Raw genomic sequence first — 13952 nt, 5'->3', positions numbered from 1 at the left:
GGTGCAAAAAATACAAGCAGTTCAGCTTGATCTATTTTAAGCATTTTTTATTGTTGGTGATTATGGCTTACAGCCAATGAAAACCCAAATATCAGTGTTTCATAAAATGTGAATATTGCTATTTTTGGCAGTTTGTGGGTGTTTGTAGTCCTGCTGGAAAATGAATTCAACATCGCCATAAAAGTTGTCAGCAGAGGGAAGCACTGAACTGACTTTGGATTGTAGAAACTTCACACTAGACCTCCAGCAGTTTGGACTGTGTGTCTCTCCACTCTTCCTCCAGACTCTGCTCCCCTGATTTACAAATGAAATGTAAAATTTACTGATGATCAGTGATGGTAACTGGAAGCGAGCTAATGAGTCCATGGGTTATTTCTCAGAATTATAGTGTCTCACTAAGCTTGCTGGGTTTTGTCTTGATCATGTTCAGGAGGAGGTTATTATTGGACATCAATGACCTGAGGAAGACAAAGCAGAAGCGTGACTTACTGAGGCCTTCTTAGATTATTTCAGCCAATTAGGAATAAAGAAGGAGGTACTAGTAGAGAAATGTACTGTAAGTGTACCTTTGGTTGCTCTGTAGAAGAATCACTGTTTGTTCCAGTTGCTTTAGGAGTTTCTCTTGTTCTTGAAGGACTTTAGTTTCTCTCTGTAGATTCTCATCCAGCACCAGTGGCATGACCTCTTCATACACAAATTAAAGAGAGAGTATGGGTAAAAGACTAAGGGTGCTTTCGTACCTGAAAGTCCGGACCGTGGTCTGAACCAAGTTTCATGTGTTGCTACATTGTTCAGGGAGCGCACCAAAGACCTTTGTGTGATACTCCTACCCTTTAATCATCGCTTACGTATCAATGCGTTTTCCTTAACTTGGCGCTGATTGGTTTTAGAAGGACATGCGTCTGACGTTGGCGTGTTGATAGTTCAGCGGAAGGTTCATTCGGTGGAAAGCCTTTCCAGGATCAGGATAAAATTCATAAACAGATTCATTTAGTCTCCATAGTAGAGCTGCTGCTATTGTGTTTTTTATACCAGCAGCAGCAGCAACTTCAGGCACAGTACTCTGTTAGTTCAAATTCAAATTCAAATTCACCAAACAAACATGCTTGTCCTGAAGCAACTGTATTCACGGCTCATTTTTCCTGCTTTTCCGGTTATTTTGAGACGGTACTGACTGCAGCCTGCAGGAAGGCGGAGTTGGACGTCCAGTGCGTCCAGCTCCGCCCACTTTGTTAGCGTCATGCTGTCCAGTCCCGCTCACTTTGTCAGCATCATGGCTTAGCTCCGCCTCTGAACAGAAGTAAACAATGTACAGGGCAGTTAGCGGACTTTCAAAATAATGCACCGCGTTGTCCGGCTTAAATACTGTGTATAGACCGTTTCAATGAGGAGAACAATAACAAAGCTACTGCGCATGTCTGTTCCTTCCACGCTTCCAGTGGCGCTATTTTCAAGTATACAGCTGTCAAAATGAGAGCCTATAATTTGCAAGTCTCCCGAAAACAGAGCAAACATTTGGTCAGAATTTAGTAAAAAGCGATCAAACCTCTTCTCCTGATCCTTTTGATAAGGATTTAAGAGAGAAGATTTTTCTTCTGATTTAAAACGCTTGCCAGAGGTGAACTACCCAGATGTGATCAGTATCTTGTTGAAACAGAGGCAGTGAAAGCGTACCGCAGTTTGGACGCATATAATTACTTTCTCAGTGGAAAAGTTGGAAATATTTGTTCCTATAGTAGAGAAGGCATCACTATAGTGTATTGTGTGGTTGGAGCAAGTCAAATGCTATACAAAAAAACTAATATATATATTTTTTATATTGGATATTTGAAATTAATTGGAATGTTCCCACAAGTCGGATTTTTTACTTTAGTTCTGCTTTTTTTTGTGGAGCAACACATTGCCTCACCAATCCAGTTCCAGTTCAGTCCTAAAGGCAGGTCTATCTTAGCAATGCAACCATGCAGTAATTTCAGTCATGCAAGACCAGCCTTCTATCTTCTATCTAAGATCAGATTATTATTGATAAAATCTTATAAAAAACGGAATTATTTATAGTTTTTGTTATAATAATTCCCAGAAACGGATTGACATGGTATTTGAAAGAGCAAATTGCATTGTTCCCAACTGAAGTTGCCAAATAATAACCTGATACATAGTTTGGTTAAATTTGCTTAGCTAACGTTTTTTTTTTTTGGATATGATTTTAAATAGTCAACAATTATCTGAATGTTTTAACAGGAACTTGGGTGTTCATTTCCAGCTCTGACATGATTCCAACATGCGAGAATATAAAAATGATAACACAGCATAATATTCACTGTAATTCATTATGGTCTCACATTAACTTTAGTTTAAATGCTCACCAGTTTTGAGACCTGCAGTTAACTTCTTTTTGTCTGATCTCAAAATGAAATTCTCCTTTAAAGAGGAGATCAGTCTTTTCTTCAGTGATTCCTGCAACACAAATCAAATTTCAACTGGATAAATCAAGTTTAAAATAAGTTTTTGAAAAATCTAGCGATATTTTAGTGCATTTTCGCATTGCACCCACAGATATCCTACAGTTTGATAATAAGTAATTAGTTTGTAAGCTTTTGGAGCGTTTTCTGAAGCAGTGCCCTTACCAGTTCATTTTGAGTTTTGGTGAGTTGTTTCTTGAGATAGTCGGCTTCAGTGACCTCATAGTCGGAGCTAAACTGCTCCCAACTTCTCCTCTTCTCCACTCCAGTCTGCTCATCAAGTGATTTTGTCTTTTCTTGTTTTGTATTCCACAAATTCCAGCATTTTCGCTTTTCCTCTGTCCCAAGCTGTTCATCATTTAACTTTTTCTCATTTCCTATATTCCCAGTCTGGAATGGTGGAACAGGGCTTGTCAGAGGCATCAGGAGTCGGATGGCTTGTGCTGTAAGATAAGTAGCAAAAGCAAACAGTTTATCATTTTTTTCTATTGTTATCATAGTGATCTGAGTCATTAGCAATGCCAGTGAAAATTTCCCTCAGCCTAAAAAAGTGTTCTGTGTGAAAAGTGTGAATTACTGTTTGAGGTTTGTGCTATAAAGTTTAATATTGGCACTGCTGTGCTGCGCCCGTAGAGTAGCACAGCAGTGCCAATATTACACGTTATAGCACAAACCTTGAGTGTATTATTGCGATTATACCACAGTTCCATTATTGATGTTTATTGAAAATTTATTTTGAGTTAAAGACGACAAGAAAATGTAATCTGTTTATCTGCTTATAAACACCCCGCAAGTTAAAATAGTTCCATTGCTGCTCTGCGAGTAGCTGCGCTGTTTGGTTTGTAGGCGCTGCATCGTTGCTGGGTTATCTGTATGTGGCGGAGTAATACATGGAGAGCTTCATTTGATATTACCGGCAGATAATGACACTCATAAAACGCCTCTCAGCCAATCACATTGCAAGATCGGAACTAACTGTGGTATAATACACTATATTGCCAATTATTCATAAGTATTCACTTGTCTTGTCTTGCCTTGTGTGACGATACAGCACATAAAAAAAATCTATTGAAGTGAAAGTATTAAACTCGTCAAAAATAAGTAGTGAAGTGGAGAAAAGTAGAGAAAATAATACAGAAACAGTACAGATACAGTATTTTAGTACCTAAGTACAGTAGTGAAGTAAAAATAATACTCCAGTAGATACAGATACAGTGTGTTAGTACCTAAGTACAGTAGTGAAGTAAAAATAATACTCCAGTAGATACAGATACAGTATGTTAGTACCTAAGTACAGTAGTGAAGTAGTTCTACTTCATTACTATACATCTCTCCAGACAAGTACCATTATTCTGGCAACCACCAAACCCAGATTAATTTATCGTATTGCCAGATAGAGAAGCATAACATGTTTCCACTGAACTAGAGTCAATTGGTGGCATGTTTCACACCACACCATTTGATTACTTGATTTGCGCTTGGTGATGTGAGGCTTGGATGGATCTGCCCAGCCATGAAACCCATTCCATGAAGTTCTCTACACTCCACTGTTCTTGAACTAATCTGAAGCTACATGTTTGGGCATCTGTAGTGACAGACTGTCTGTAGTATTGTGTGATAATGCATAATACTTACATAGTAACTGTGCAAAAATTACAATCTTCATTTTTTTTTGTATTACTTACAGACTTATAGGGACGTACCCATGAAGCTTGGATTGAGGTGAAGAGAGAAGGGTCCACTCCAGTGTTGATCCACCAAGTCCAGCAGAGCCCTCAGCACCATGCAGAGATCGGGGCCATCAGGCTGCAAGGCTGGAATTGGACAGGTGCCTCTCTTGTCTTTTGACAGGATGGTCTGGAAACACATGAAACAGCACTTGGCTCCTGTATTCTATACTGACTGGAAAAAGGTCAGTGATATCAATCCCATTGCAGACTAAAATATGATGAGCTATGTTCATTCTAGACTGTTTCACATAAAAACTCTAACCTGCTTTCTCGTTTCCAGGCCTTTACCAGCTCCATCATTCTGCCTGAAGGGGGCGTGTTGAGTGAGTAGTGTTTGTTGTGGCTTGTGTTTGCTGGGCTGTAGTAAGGACTCCATGGAGAGAGTGCAATAAGAAGACCTTTTCTCTGGACCACCATCAGAAAAGCTCCGCACAGGTATGGGAATGTCTGGCAGGTGAGTAACTGCATACAAGTCTAGAACAAGAGGACAGTTCATATGCACAACTGTTTTGCACATGGTTCAAAATAGATAAATAAAAAAAACTCAGCATGCAGTTACACTAGCTGGGATGCTGGGACGGGATCTACAGGCCCAGCTGCAGTGTATGTACCTAATCTACCTGCATGCCAAACAGTCACCCACATGCACTCTAATATTGAGAGGCTCTGTGTGGTCCAACGGTCTAAAGCGCTGCAACTCTGATCAGAGTTCACTGGTTTGAATCCAGGTTTTGCAGCTTGCCATCGGCTGCCGGAGCCCCGAGAGAGCACAATTGGCTTTGCTTTGCTCTCTCTGAGTGGGTAGATGGTGCTCTTTCCCCACATCATATCTAGGGTGATGTTGATCAGTACAAGACGTCTGTGAGCTGATGTATCGAAACCGAGTCGCTGCGCTTTCCTCCGAGCGCACTGTGATGGTACTCGGCAATGTTTCGGTTTCAAAAGAGGCGGTGGCTGACTTTGCATGTATCGGAGGAGGCATGTGCTAGTCTTTACCCTCCTTGTGTTGTGGCATTTTTCGTGATAGCAGCTGAATGGGTGGAACAGTTAGCCTAGCTATAATTGGGTGAAAATAAAACTAAAAAGAAGATTCCTGCCACTACCTCTGGTGCATTATTTCATAATAACAAGGAAAAGTCCTTACTATAAATAATTTTAATTTAATCTTAAAATAAATACTTGACTAGTACCTGAGGAAAGTTGGAGCAGTCTGTTAGTATGCGATTCCAACTCTGAGGATTTCTGAGGGATGGACCGAGGTACTGAGGTCGGTCCAGGTTCAGGTGTAGGCCAGTAGGCATCTGTAAAGTCCATGGAGTCCAAGGCTCGATCTGAACCATATGTTCTGGTGTCTGAGGCCAAATATGAAGCTTCTCCCTCAGGTTTATGCTGTGTTGGTCTGAACAGTGGCTGCTGGGAAGTTTTCCATAGTGCAGAAGGGGTTGTGTTCTCTGAAGCCCTGTTGAAGGTCCTGCTCTTCGTGTAGCTGGTTGAACTGTCCTGCTGGAAGGTTACTCTGAGTTCTTTTGAACGTGGAGGAGAGCAGGAGGAGCGCAGGACGGAGCAGGAAGCAGGAGAAGGTAGAGGTCTATAGTCTGAAACATCACATGGTGCAACCTTTACATATTTTACAACTGGTGAGCTGTATCAGTAACAGCAGAGGTGGAAAGTAATTAATTACATTTACTCAAGTTACTGTCATTAAGTAGATTTTATGAGTAATTTGTAATTTTTAAAGAAGTTTTTAAAATAGGTAATTTTACTTTTACTCAACTACATTTTGACACAAGTAATTTACTTTGCTACATTGGAAAACTCCCAATTACTGAGTAAAAAAAATGCTGGGGGAAAAAAAACAATTGTCTGAATAAAAAAAAAAAATAGCACGGATGCTCGCGCGTGGAATAACGAGGCAATAATGTCCTCATGCAATACAAAATGTGCCCTGTCAGACAGAGCTTTTATGGGCTGGTCTGAACAAATAATGCCGGAAAGGTCCAAATTATTATGTGGAATAATATTTTATTAAAAACAATTTAATTTATGATTTTTTTTAACTTGTTTACTTATCAAATAATTAAAACTAATTATGTAACTTTTACTCAAAGTACATTTTAAATTGAGTACTTTTTACTTTTACTTGAGTAGATTGTTAAATGGGTACTTTTACTTTTACTTAAGTAGAATTTTAGCAAAGTAAAGGTACTTATTTTTCTGTACTTTTTCCACCTCTGAGTAACAGTGATGGGCACATGACTCTTGAGTTACAGTAGAGATACTCAAGGTAACTCTTTAATGAAGTTATTTAGTGTCACTTTTGATTCACCAACCTTATAATAGAATATAATTTTAGTTTTTTTTTTAACCAAAACTAAACAAAAATCAAAGGCTAGGCTGAAGGCAAATTAACAAATTCCAAACCTTTTTTGTTCAGGTTTTCCTTATTTTGACACTTTTTTCATAGTTTAACAAAAAAAAAAAATAGCCGGAATTCCAGTAGTACACCAACAATGCATAATATTATTTTTTATATAAATTATAGTCTTTTCACTTATTTTTCAGTGAATCCCTATTTATTACTCTGACACTAATGTCTATTAAAACTATAATAAATCCAAAACATTGAAGGCAAACAATTTCTAGACAAGTGATACAGCTATATAAAAAAATAACATAAAAAGTAAGATATAAAGATATGAATATACAAAGTAATAAAGAATAACTTTATTACTGTGCACACCTTATTAGGTATTTGATGTTTCCAGGGTCTCTTACCTTCGTCAGAGTGAGATCTGTGGGTTGTATTGGTATCATTAAGGTATCTGTCTTCAGCTGCAGATATCTGAGTGCTGTCAGTGATCAATAGTGTGAATGATTATACAGTATAATACAGCACTGACAAAATATCCCATAATCCAACTAAAACACTGAATACTTAGGGACTGGTAGGAACAGTAGGATCGGTCACAGAATAAAAAAAATATATATATATATATTACCATTTTGCCATTTAAATACCAGTTAGGAAATTAATGTGCATTATTTCATTACCCGCATAACTAACAACTGTATTACTACATGTTATATTACTATATCTTAAACCTTAAGCCATGTCATGTCATATTTGAGCCAAATTTGAGTTTTCAAGACAACATTAATGTGATAGTTAAACAATTAATTTAATAATTACGTTTATGGGGATAAAAAATGTAGAGCACAAAAATATAATGGGATTTTATGAAACACATGCAAAAACGTTTTGTATGTTGTAGTTTGCTTAGGCCAAAAGCTAAATAACAAATTCCAAACAAGTTTTTTTTTTTTTGCCTTAATTTGTTTTTTCATTATTATTATTAAAAAAAAAAACAAAACAAAACAAAAAAATATATATATATATATATATATAATAAAAACTGTTTTTTTTTTTAAATATTCATTGGACATTCCAGTTCAAAGAAACACCAACAATGCATAAGATTTTTTGGGTAAAAAAAAAAGTCTTTTCACTTATTTAGCCATTTTTGGCTTAACATAATTTTAATAAATCAACATGTGATAAATTGTACAATTAAAATAATAGAGAAAATACATATTTTATTTTTAAGTTTAAGTAAAAAGCTAATAGGAGCAATGCGTTATGGTTGTTTCATTATAATTATATGCAAAGTGTTCATTTATTTTATTGTAATAAAACATGTTTTTTTAAGAAATAATCACAAATATAAAAAAATGAACCTTAACATTTTTTTTTTATAATCTGAAAATTCAGCAAACTTTTTTTTATGGTTCGGGCTTTACACACGGGTAATTACAACTGATTTTACTGTACATATAGATTACAATAAATAACTACATACAATTATTGTTGTAATTAAATTACTGTACAAATCAGTCATTTGGTCAAATTGGAGAGAGAGTATTTAATATAAATATCTAGAATATGTTAATGTATATACTTTAATGTATACTGTACGGCGTCTCATGTACAGCGCTCACCTGTTGGGACGGATATAAAGTTCTGCTTTCTTCTCCTCTATCTTTATCCCAGAATTCATCCCTCACTCATGCAGGCACCATCCTTTCCATAGCTTCTCACTTTTCAGTTCCTGACAGGTTCCTCTTGTCTGCTTTTAGCACCTCGAGAGGCAGTGGGATACGCTTCATGTATTGTTATGTCTACTAAAAGCAGTGGAGATGGAAATGGTTTTGTTTCCCATTCTTGGTTGCCATAGAGACTCATTCACTTGGTCAAACAAGATCACAGGTAGGTAGACTTCAGTAGCTGTATATGTTTACACAGGCAGAATATTACAACCATGGATCCTGTTTTAGTGATCTATAGTGCACCGGTCAAATGTGCATCATGCAGCTGGGTTTGGGGCGTGTTGTGCAGCTTGAAATGTGCTTATTCTCTTAATTAATTCTGTGTGTGTTTTGGGTGTAATATCAAATACACCAATCAGTGCGTCACTTGTCATTCCCTGTAAGAGCCAGGAGCACTTTTTTCCATTTTCTCCCCAATTTACACAGCCAATTACCCAACCCACTCATTAGAACGCACTAGTAATGCCCCAACACCAGGAGGGTGACTCCTCCGATACATGTGAAGTCGGCCACCACCTCTTTTTAAACTGCTGCTGATGCAGCATTACTGAGTAGCATCACAGTGCACTTGGAGGAAAGCGCAGCAACACGGTTCTGATACATCAGCTCACAGACGCCTTGTGCTGATCGACATCACCCTCTGCAGTGATTTGGGGAGAGAGTGCCATCTATCCATCCAGAGAGAACAAGGCCAATTGTGCTCTCTCAGGGCTCCGGTAACCGATAGCAAGCTGCATGAGCAGGATTCAAACTGGTGATCTCCTGATCATATTGGCAACGCTTATCCCACTCGACCACTCCGAGCCACAGTTACACTGACCCAGCTATCACTTTTTTTAAGATTAGTAAACGTTTTAGAACATTTAAACGTTTTAGAACATTCAGTCAGTCATGTTTTTTTTTATTTAACATTTTGACACGTTCTTGTAACGTTGCTGCAACATCCCTTGTGTCAATGCTTTCATTTTTAATTTTGGGAATGTTACTTCTAAGGTTTCCATTATGTGAAAAAGTATGTGTCTAGCTGGGAAGGGATGGTCAAACAAAGGGATGGTCAGAGCAAGGTCAATACTGGTTAAACAGCAGCAATGTAGAGATAACATACCAGAATACCAGGGTTGATTAACAGTCCAGAGGTCAAACACGGAAAGGCAATTCCAGAGGGCAGGCACAAATCAAGGTTGGTAATACAAAGCCAGCTCAAAAACGGGAAATTAAAAACACAGTCATTAGGAAAACAAGCTGTATGAGGATAAACTGTCAGTACAATTAGAACTGAGACCCTTAAAAAGGCCTAGCACAGCTTATTGGTATTCAGGTGATTTGCTTCCTGGAGGTGTCCTGTGCCGTGTCATGTGATCAGGGTTGAGTGTGATGTCCTGGGCAATGTAGTCCAAAGACTGGAGATCATTGAAGAACAGGGTAAAATGAGGATAATAATAAAAAGGACGCAGAATCTGTCATTTATAGAAGTACAATTTTTTCCTATATGGTCAGTGGAGCTGAAAAAAAATGGCAATGCCTGTAGAAACATGGAGGTGCAGTAGCACCTGCAGAAGCAGCAGGTAGCATACAGCCTCTTAAACTTGCTGTACTAGCTGCTATTATACACCCATGACTTGTGCTCAATTAGCTGCAAACGTGATGCTGGTATGATGATAAATGATACCACCAGCTCAGTTCACGTGTGACAGTGTGAACAGATCATTTGTCTTATAATAATAAAGAGTGTTTTTCATTCATTTCCATACAATTTCATTCCCAATGAACAAAACTACCAGGCAACCCAAAATACAGTTTTTATCCGTTATAGAATCCAACACTGGCATACAAAAACCTCTCAGATTTACAAGAGCGTTCCAGCGACACTCCATAAACCACAGCCACACAGGCCTGATGCATTACGTACATCAGCGGCATGTTAAAAACTTTACGGGCATCATATCAACACATAAAAATCTCCATCTTTTCCCTCAAGATCCCACAAAACTGTTATATCAGCATGGCTGCACAATGGCAGATTCGTGGGAATTCAGACTGCCAGCTTGAATGAAAAGTTATGAGCTGTTAAGTTTTGGTCTGGGCTGGGTTTTTGCACCAGTCATAGCATTTTTATTTTACACAAAATCCAACAAAATCACTCTGACTTATTGTGAATCTTCTAAAAGGATGGTTATAGTTGCTGTCCAATGAAACAAAAGTATGAGAATACTTGTATGAGAATAAATCGTCAATACTCAGCAAAGGACAGGTAGAACTGAGCCACTTAATGAGGGTCTAACACAGCTGATTAGTATTCAGGTGATTTGCTTTCTGGAGGGGTCATGTGATCAGGGTTGGGTGTGATGTTGGGTGTGATCGTTGCTGTCAAATGAAACACAAGTATCTCAATTTTTGTCGATTTAAACTGTCAAAATTTCTTGATAAAGAGACCAATAGAAATTCTCTAAAATGACCTGAAATTTCACATGACCTCTTTTTACATAGATGTCCATTAAAAGTTAAGATGGTTATACCCTGGTTATCTATCCTGTAAAGTTTCTGTTTCGGAGATACATGTTTTTCATTGGACAGTGACGTTATGTACAGTGGCATATGAAGGTTTGGGTATTCCTGTAAATAGTTAATTAAATATCGCTGGAATAGTTACTGTAACTAGAAGATGAACTTATTTCAGCTCTCTCTTTTGCCCTGCCTCTAAACCCATACATCACCCAGTACCCCTCCAAAACTACCCCTACCATTTATTAGCCTTTTTTCAAATTTGAGCTGTGAATGGAGTCAGCAAATATCAGGGGGTTCAGTGCCCCTTTAAATACAGGAAGCCACAGGTAACCTCAGGTAAGTTATAATGTCCTAATTACATCCATTCAAATATTAACATTTCCATAATTGTGCACACATTTTCATTGTGCCTTTTACTTACTTTTGCCTCTAAAGTGTTCAAGTGTCTCATCAACAGCTCTGTTGATGAGGGACACATCTTACCTCTTACTAATGAAGAAAAACAAGCCTTTCCACTGATGCTTATGTAACTCCAGTCCATACGTTTAGAAAAATTTGATTTGGGTAAACTTTCTTTAGAGAAATAAAAAAATACAAATAAAATTGTAACATTATCAAACAAAATTCAGTTCAGGGAGCTAACACAGGTAGTGACTGATACACACATTGGCAACTGTATTGTAATGTACAGATACTGCTGCAAATTATATACACACAGCACAGGATATACTAAAAAGGATAAAAGGATATACTAAAAAGCGTAGACTGATTATATGGGGAGCATCATCGGATTAGCCGATAAGTGTCTCTATAAACATGCTTTGTTTACGTGGCAAACATTGAAAAGGATGATGGACACTTGAGCCAGAGTCAACCGGGGCCCAGGACGGCTCCCTCTAATGATGCCAGCTCTCGGACTCTGGCTGCTGATGCCGATCCAAAGTGACACAATTGTCAATACCCTGATTATGATCAATCCTCTGGCCGTAGTGTTCGCATCTTGAGCCAACTGCATGAAATTGCTGTATTTTTCTCCACATCTCAATTGTACTAGGCCTTGAGGCCTTGACAATGTGATTTAATGCACTATAACTGCATTAATTTACCACTGTCATGCCTGTCCTTTGTGAAGAGCATTAGCTAATCCTTGTTTCTTGCCTGTAACCCGGCCTGCAGGAGCGACTCTGGCGGCTAATGGAGCGAAGGGAGCCGTTCCACTGATGCTAATGTAACTCCAGTCCACATGTGTGGCAAGAAATGTCAGCAGCCTAGACATGGAGGAGCGCAGAGTGAGTTAACAGGCAATTAATCAAGCGGTTCATCGTAACCAGGAACAGGCACAGAGCTGGCCCGAGGAGAACTCCGCGAGAACCCCGTCCCCCGGGTCTCCATTCATCAAACCGCCGAGCAACAAAGGCTGGGTTAGAACGGATGGCTTAGTCCGGGCGAGATATGGTTTTGATTAGAGGCTTCCAAGGAGATGTCCCAAACAAACGTTGCCATGAACTGGTGTGTTTGGTTACAAACACAGAGAGGCAGGCGAGAAGTGCCGGAGCCAGGTGCCGCGCTGTTATTTTGTGTACGCTCCTGCTGCCATGGCTACAGAGGGACCCGCATCGGCATCCTGTTCCTCTCGTGAGGGTTTGGGAGGGTTTTTGGGGGGGGTTGAGGGCAGAGCGGACACACACAGCGCTCCAGTGTCCACTGTACAGACAGACTGAGTGGACAGGCTGGACGGACGCTGGCTCTGTTTCTGGGTCTGTTTAAAATAAATGAGGGTGAGGGCGAGATGAGGTAAGGAAAAGGGAGGTGGAAATAAAATCCAGGGACAAATCTAAGGACAATTTCACTGATTCTCTTTTGCTTGTTCAGGAATGACATGGGTCATTTTCAAAACACTGTGCCTTTCAGCCCTCAAAATGTTTAGTAAAATTAACTATCAAATTTATAAGACTTTAGATTATAAAGAAATCTTTTTTTTTTTCATTATACAAGTTAGAATAGGTCTATGGGCTATACAAGCCCTTTTAACAAAATTACTCTCATATAAAAACATCTCACCAGCTCTATTTATGCCCATTTCACTCCCTTTCAGATTAAGCCATTTAAGAGCTCTGACACTTTCATTCAAATAAGCTGTTGATGGCCATGCCCCATGTATACACATTTACCACCACACATTATTACCACACAGTTTCCCCTTGAGAATCTATCTATCTATCTATCTATCTATCTATCTATCTATCTATCTATCTATCTATCTATCTATCTATCTATCTATCTTACCGTCTGTCTGTCTATCTGTCTGTCTGTCGATCATTAGTGGCAAAACACGAACAAGCCTGTTTATGCTTAACTGCAACAGTAACACATTAAAATCTCATTATTTGAAAGTACTTATATCTCCATCATCTGCTGACTTGCCAGTCAGACTGTAGGTACAGATCCCTCCCTCAGACAAAACCTTCTGGCAAATCCTGCTGTGTACTGTGTCAAGGAGTTAAGGAGGCTGTAAAGTTGACATTTGAGAGGGTGACATTATTATTTCTACTTTACAAATATATATATATTTTTTTTCAAATTACAGCAACTGACACAAATAGAAAGCGACGGACTCTGCAGAAAGTTGGTTTCTCTGTGTACTATGCTCTTTTTTTATCTGTATAGACTCCACAGACTAATTTCACAGTTTGGTAAATGCCAAAGCTCAAATGCCAAAAAATGTGTTTTCATATATAATAATATAATACTGAGATTATGGTTTAACTTGCTGCATCTTTGATAAAATATTTAATCTGTGCTTCTTATTGTTTTCCTTGTTTTACTTTTGGCTTTTTACCTTTTTATTTAATTTATTTTATCCTTTTATTTCTTTTTTATTTGAGATATTTTATTATTAAAATGATGTATCTCTTTATTTTATTGCTTTACATTTTAGCCTCTCCACTTATCCTTTTATTCTGAATTTATTTTTAATTTCTTCTTAATGAATCTCATATTGTTTGCTTGTTTTCCTAAAGCTTATGAAATGCTTATGAAGTTTCTTATTTTAGCTCACCTGATTAAATACTTGATTTTATTTTAAATTTAAATGTATTTTTTTGTCGTAAATGCTCAGCTACATTGAAAATGAGGGTAACCCTCAATATAT

The 13952-nt window shown here is 38.1% G+C and overlaps 1 protein-coding gene across 2 annotated transcripts; it reads right to left on the bottom strand.

The window, feature by feature from the left end:
• Positions 1 to 203: 203 nt before the first annotated feature.
• Positions 204 to 8488, bottom strand: LOC125787207 (uncharacterized). Of its 2 annotated transcripts, XM_049471095.1 has the most exons (10): positions 8189 to 8488; positions 6968 to 7041; positions 5383 to 5787; positions 4455 to 4666; positions 4166 to 4319; positions 2628 to 2905; positions 2367 to 2457; positions 567 to 684; positions 397 to 458; positions 204 to 294 (listed from the first exon to the last, which is right to left on the bottom strand). In XM_049471095.1, the coding sequence occupies exons 1-10, from the start codon at positions 8245 to 8247 to the stop codon at positions 236 to 238; spliced, it is 1512 nt and encodes a 503-aa protein (XP_049327052.1). In that variant the 5' UTR covers positions 8248 to 8488; the 3' UTR covers positions 204 to 235. The 2 variants fall into 2 exon arrangements, with proteins under 2 accessions (XP_049327052.1, XP_049327053.1); XM_049471096.1 differs by lacking the exons at positions 204 to 294; positions 397 to 458 and having other exon boundaries at positions 589 to 1290; positions 8189 to 8487.
• Between the last annotated feature and the right edge of the window lie 5464 nt (positions 8489 to 13952).

The sequence above is a fragment of the Astyanax mexicanus genome, chromosome 23, assembly GCF_023375975.1.
Source record: "Astyanax mexicanus isolate ESR-SI-001 chromosome 23, AstMex3_surface, whole genome shotgun sequence".
Taxonomy (NCBI): domain Eukaryota; kingdom Metazoa; phylum Chordata; class Actinopteri; order Characiformes; family Acestrorhamphidae; genus Astyanax; species Astyanax mexicanus.
Note: the sequence above shows the minus strand (reverse complement) of the source record. Positions and strands in the feature narration are given on the sequence as shown.

Bases quoted from the DNA above. Each gene is read 5' to 3' on its own strand.
- LOC125787207 (XM_049471095.1), bottom strand. From the start codon at position 8,247: ATGAATTCTGGGATAAAGATAGAGGAGAAGAAAGCAGAACTTTATATC. The intron at 7,042-8,188 runs GTGAGCGCTGTA...GATCACTGACAG, and splicing joins CTTTATATCCGTCCCAACAG to CACTCAGATATCTGCAGCTG. The intron at 2,458-2,627 runs GTAAGGGCACTG...TTTGTGTTGCAG, and splicing joins CCAAAACTCAAAATGAACTG to GAATCACTGAAGAAAAGACT.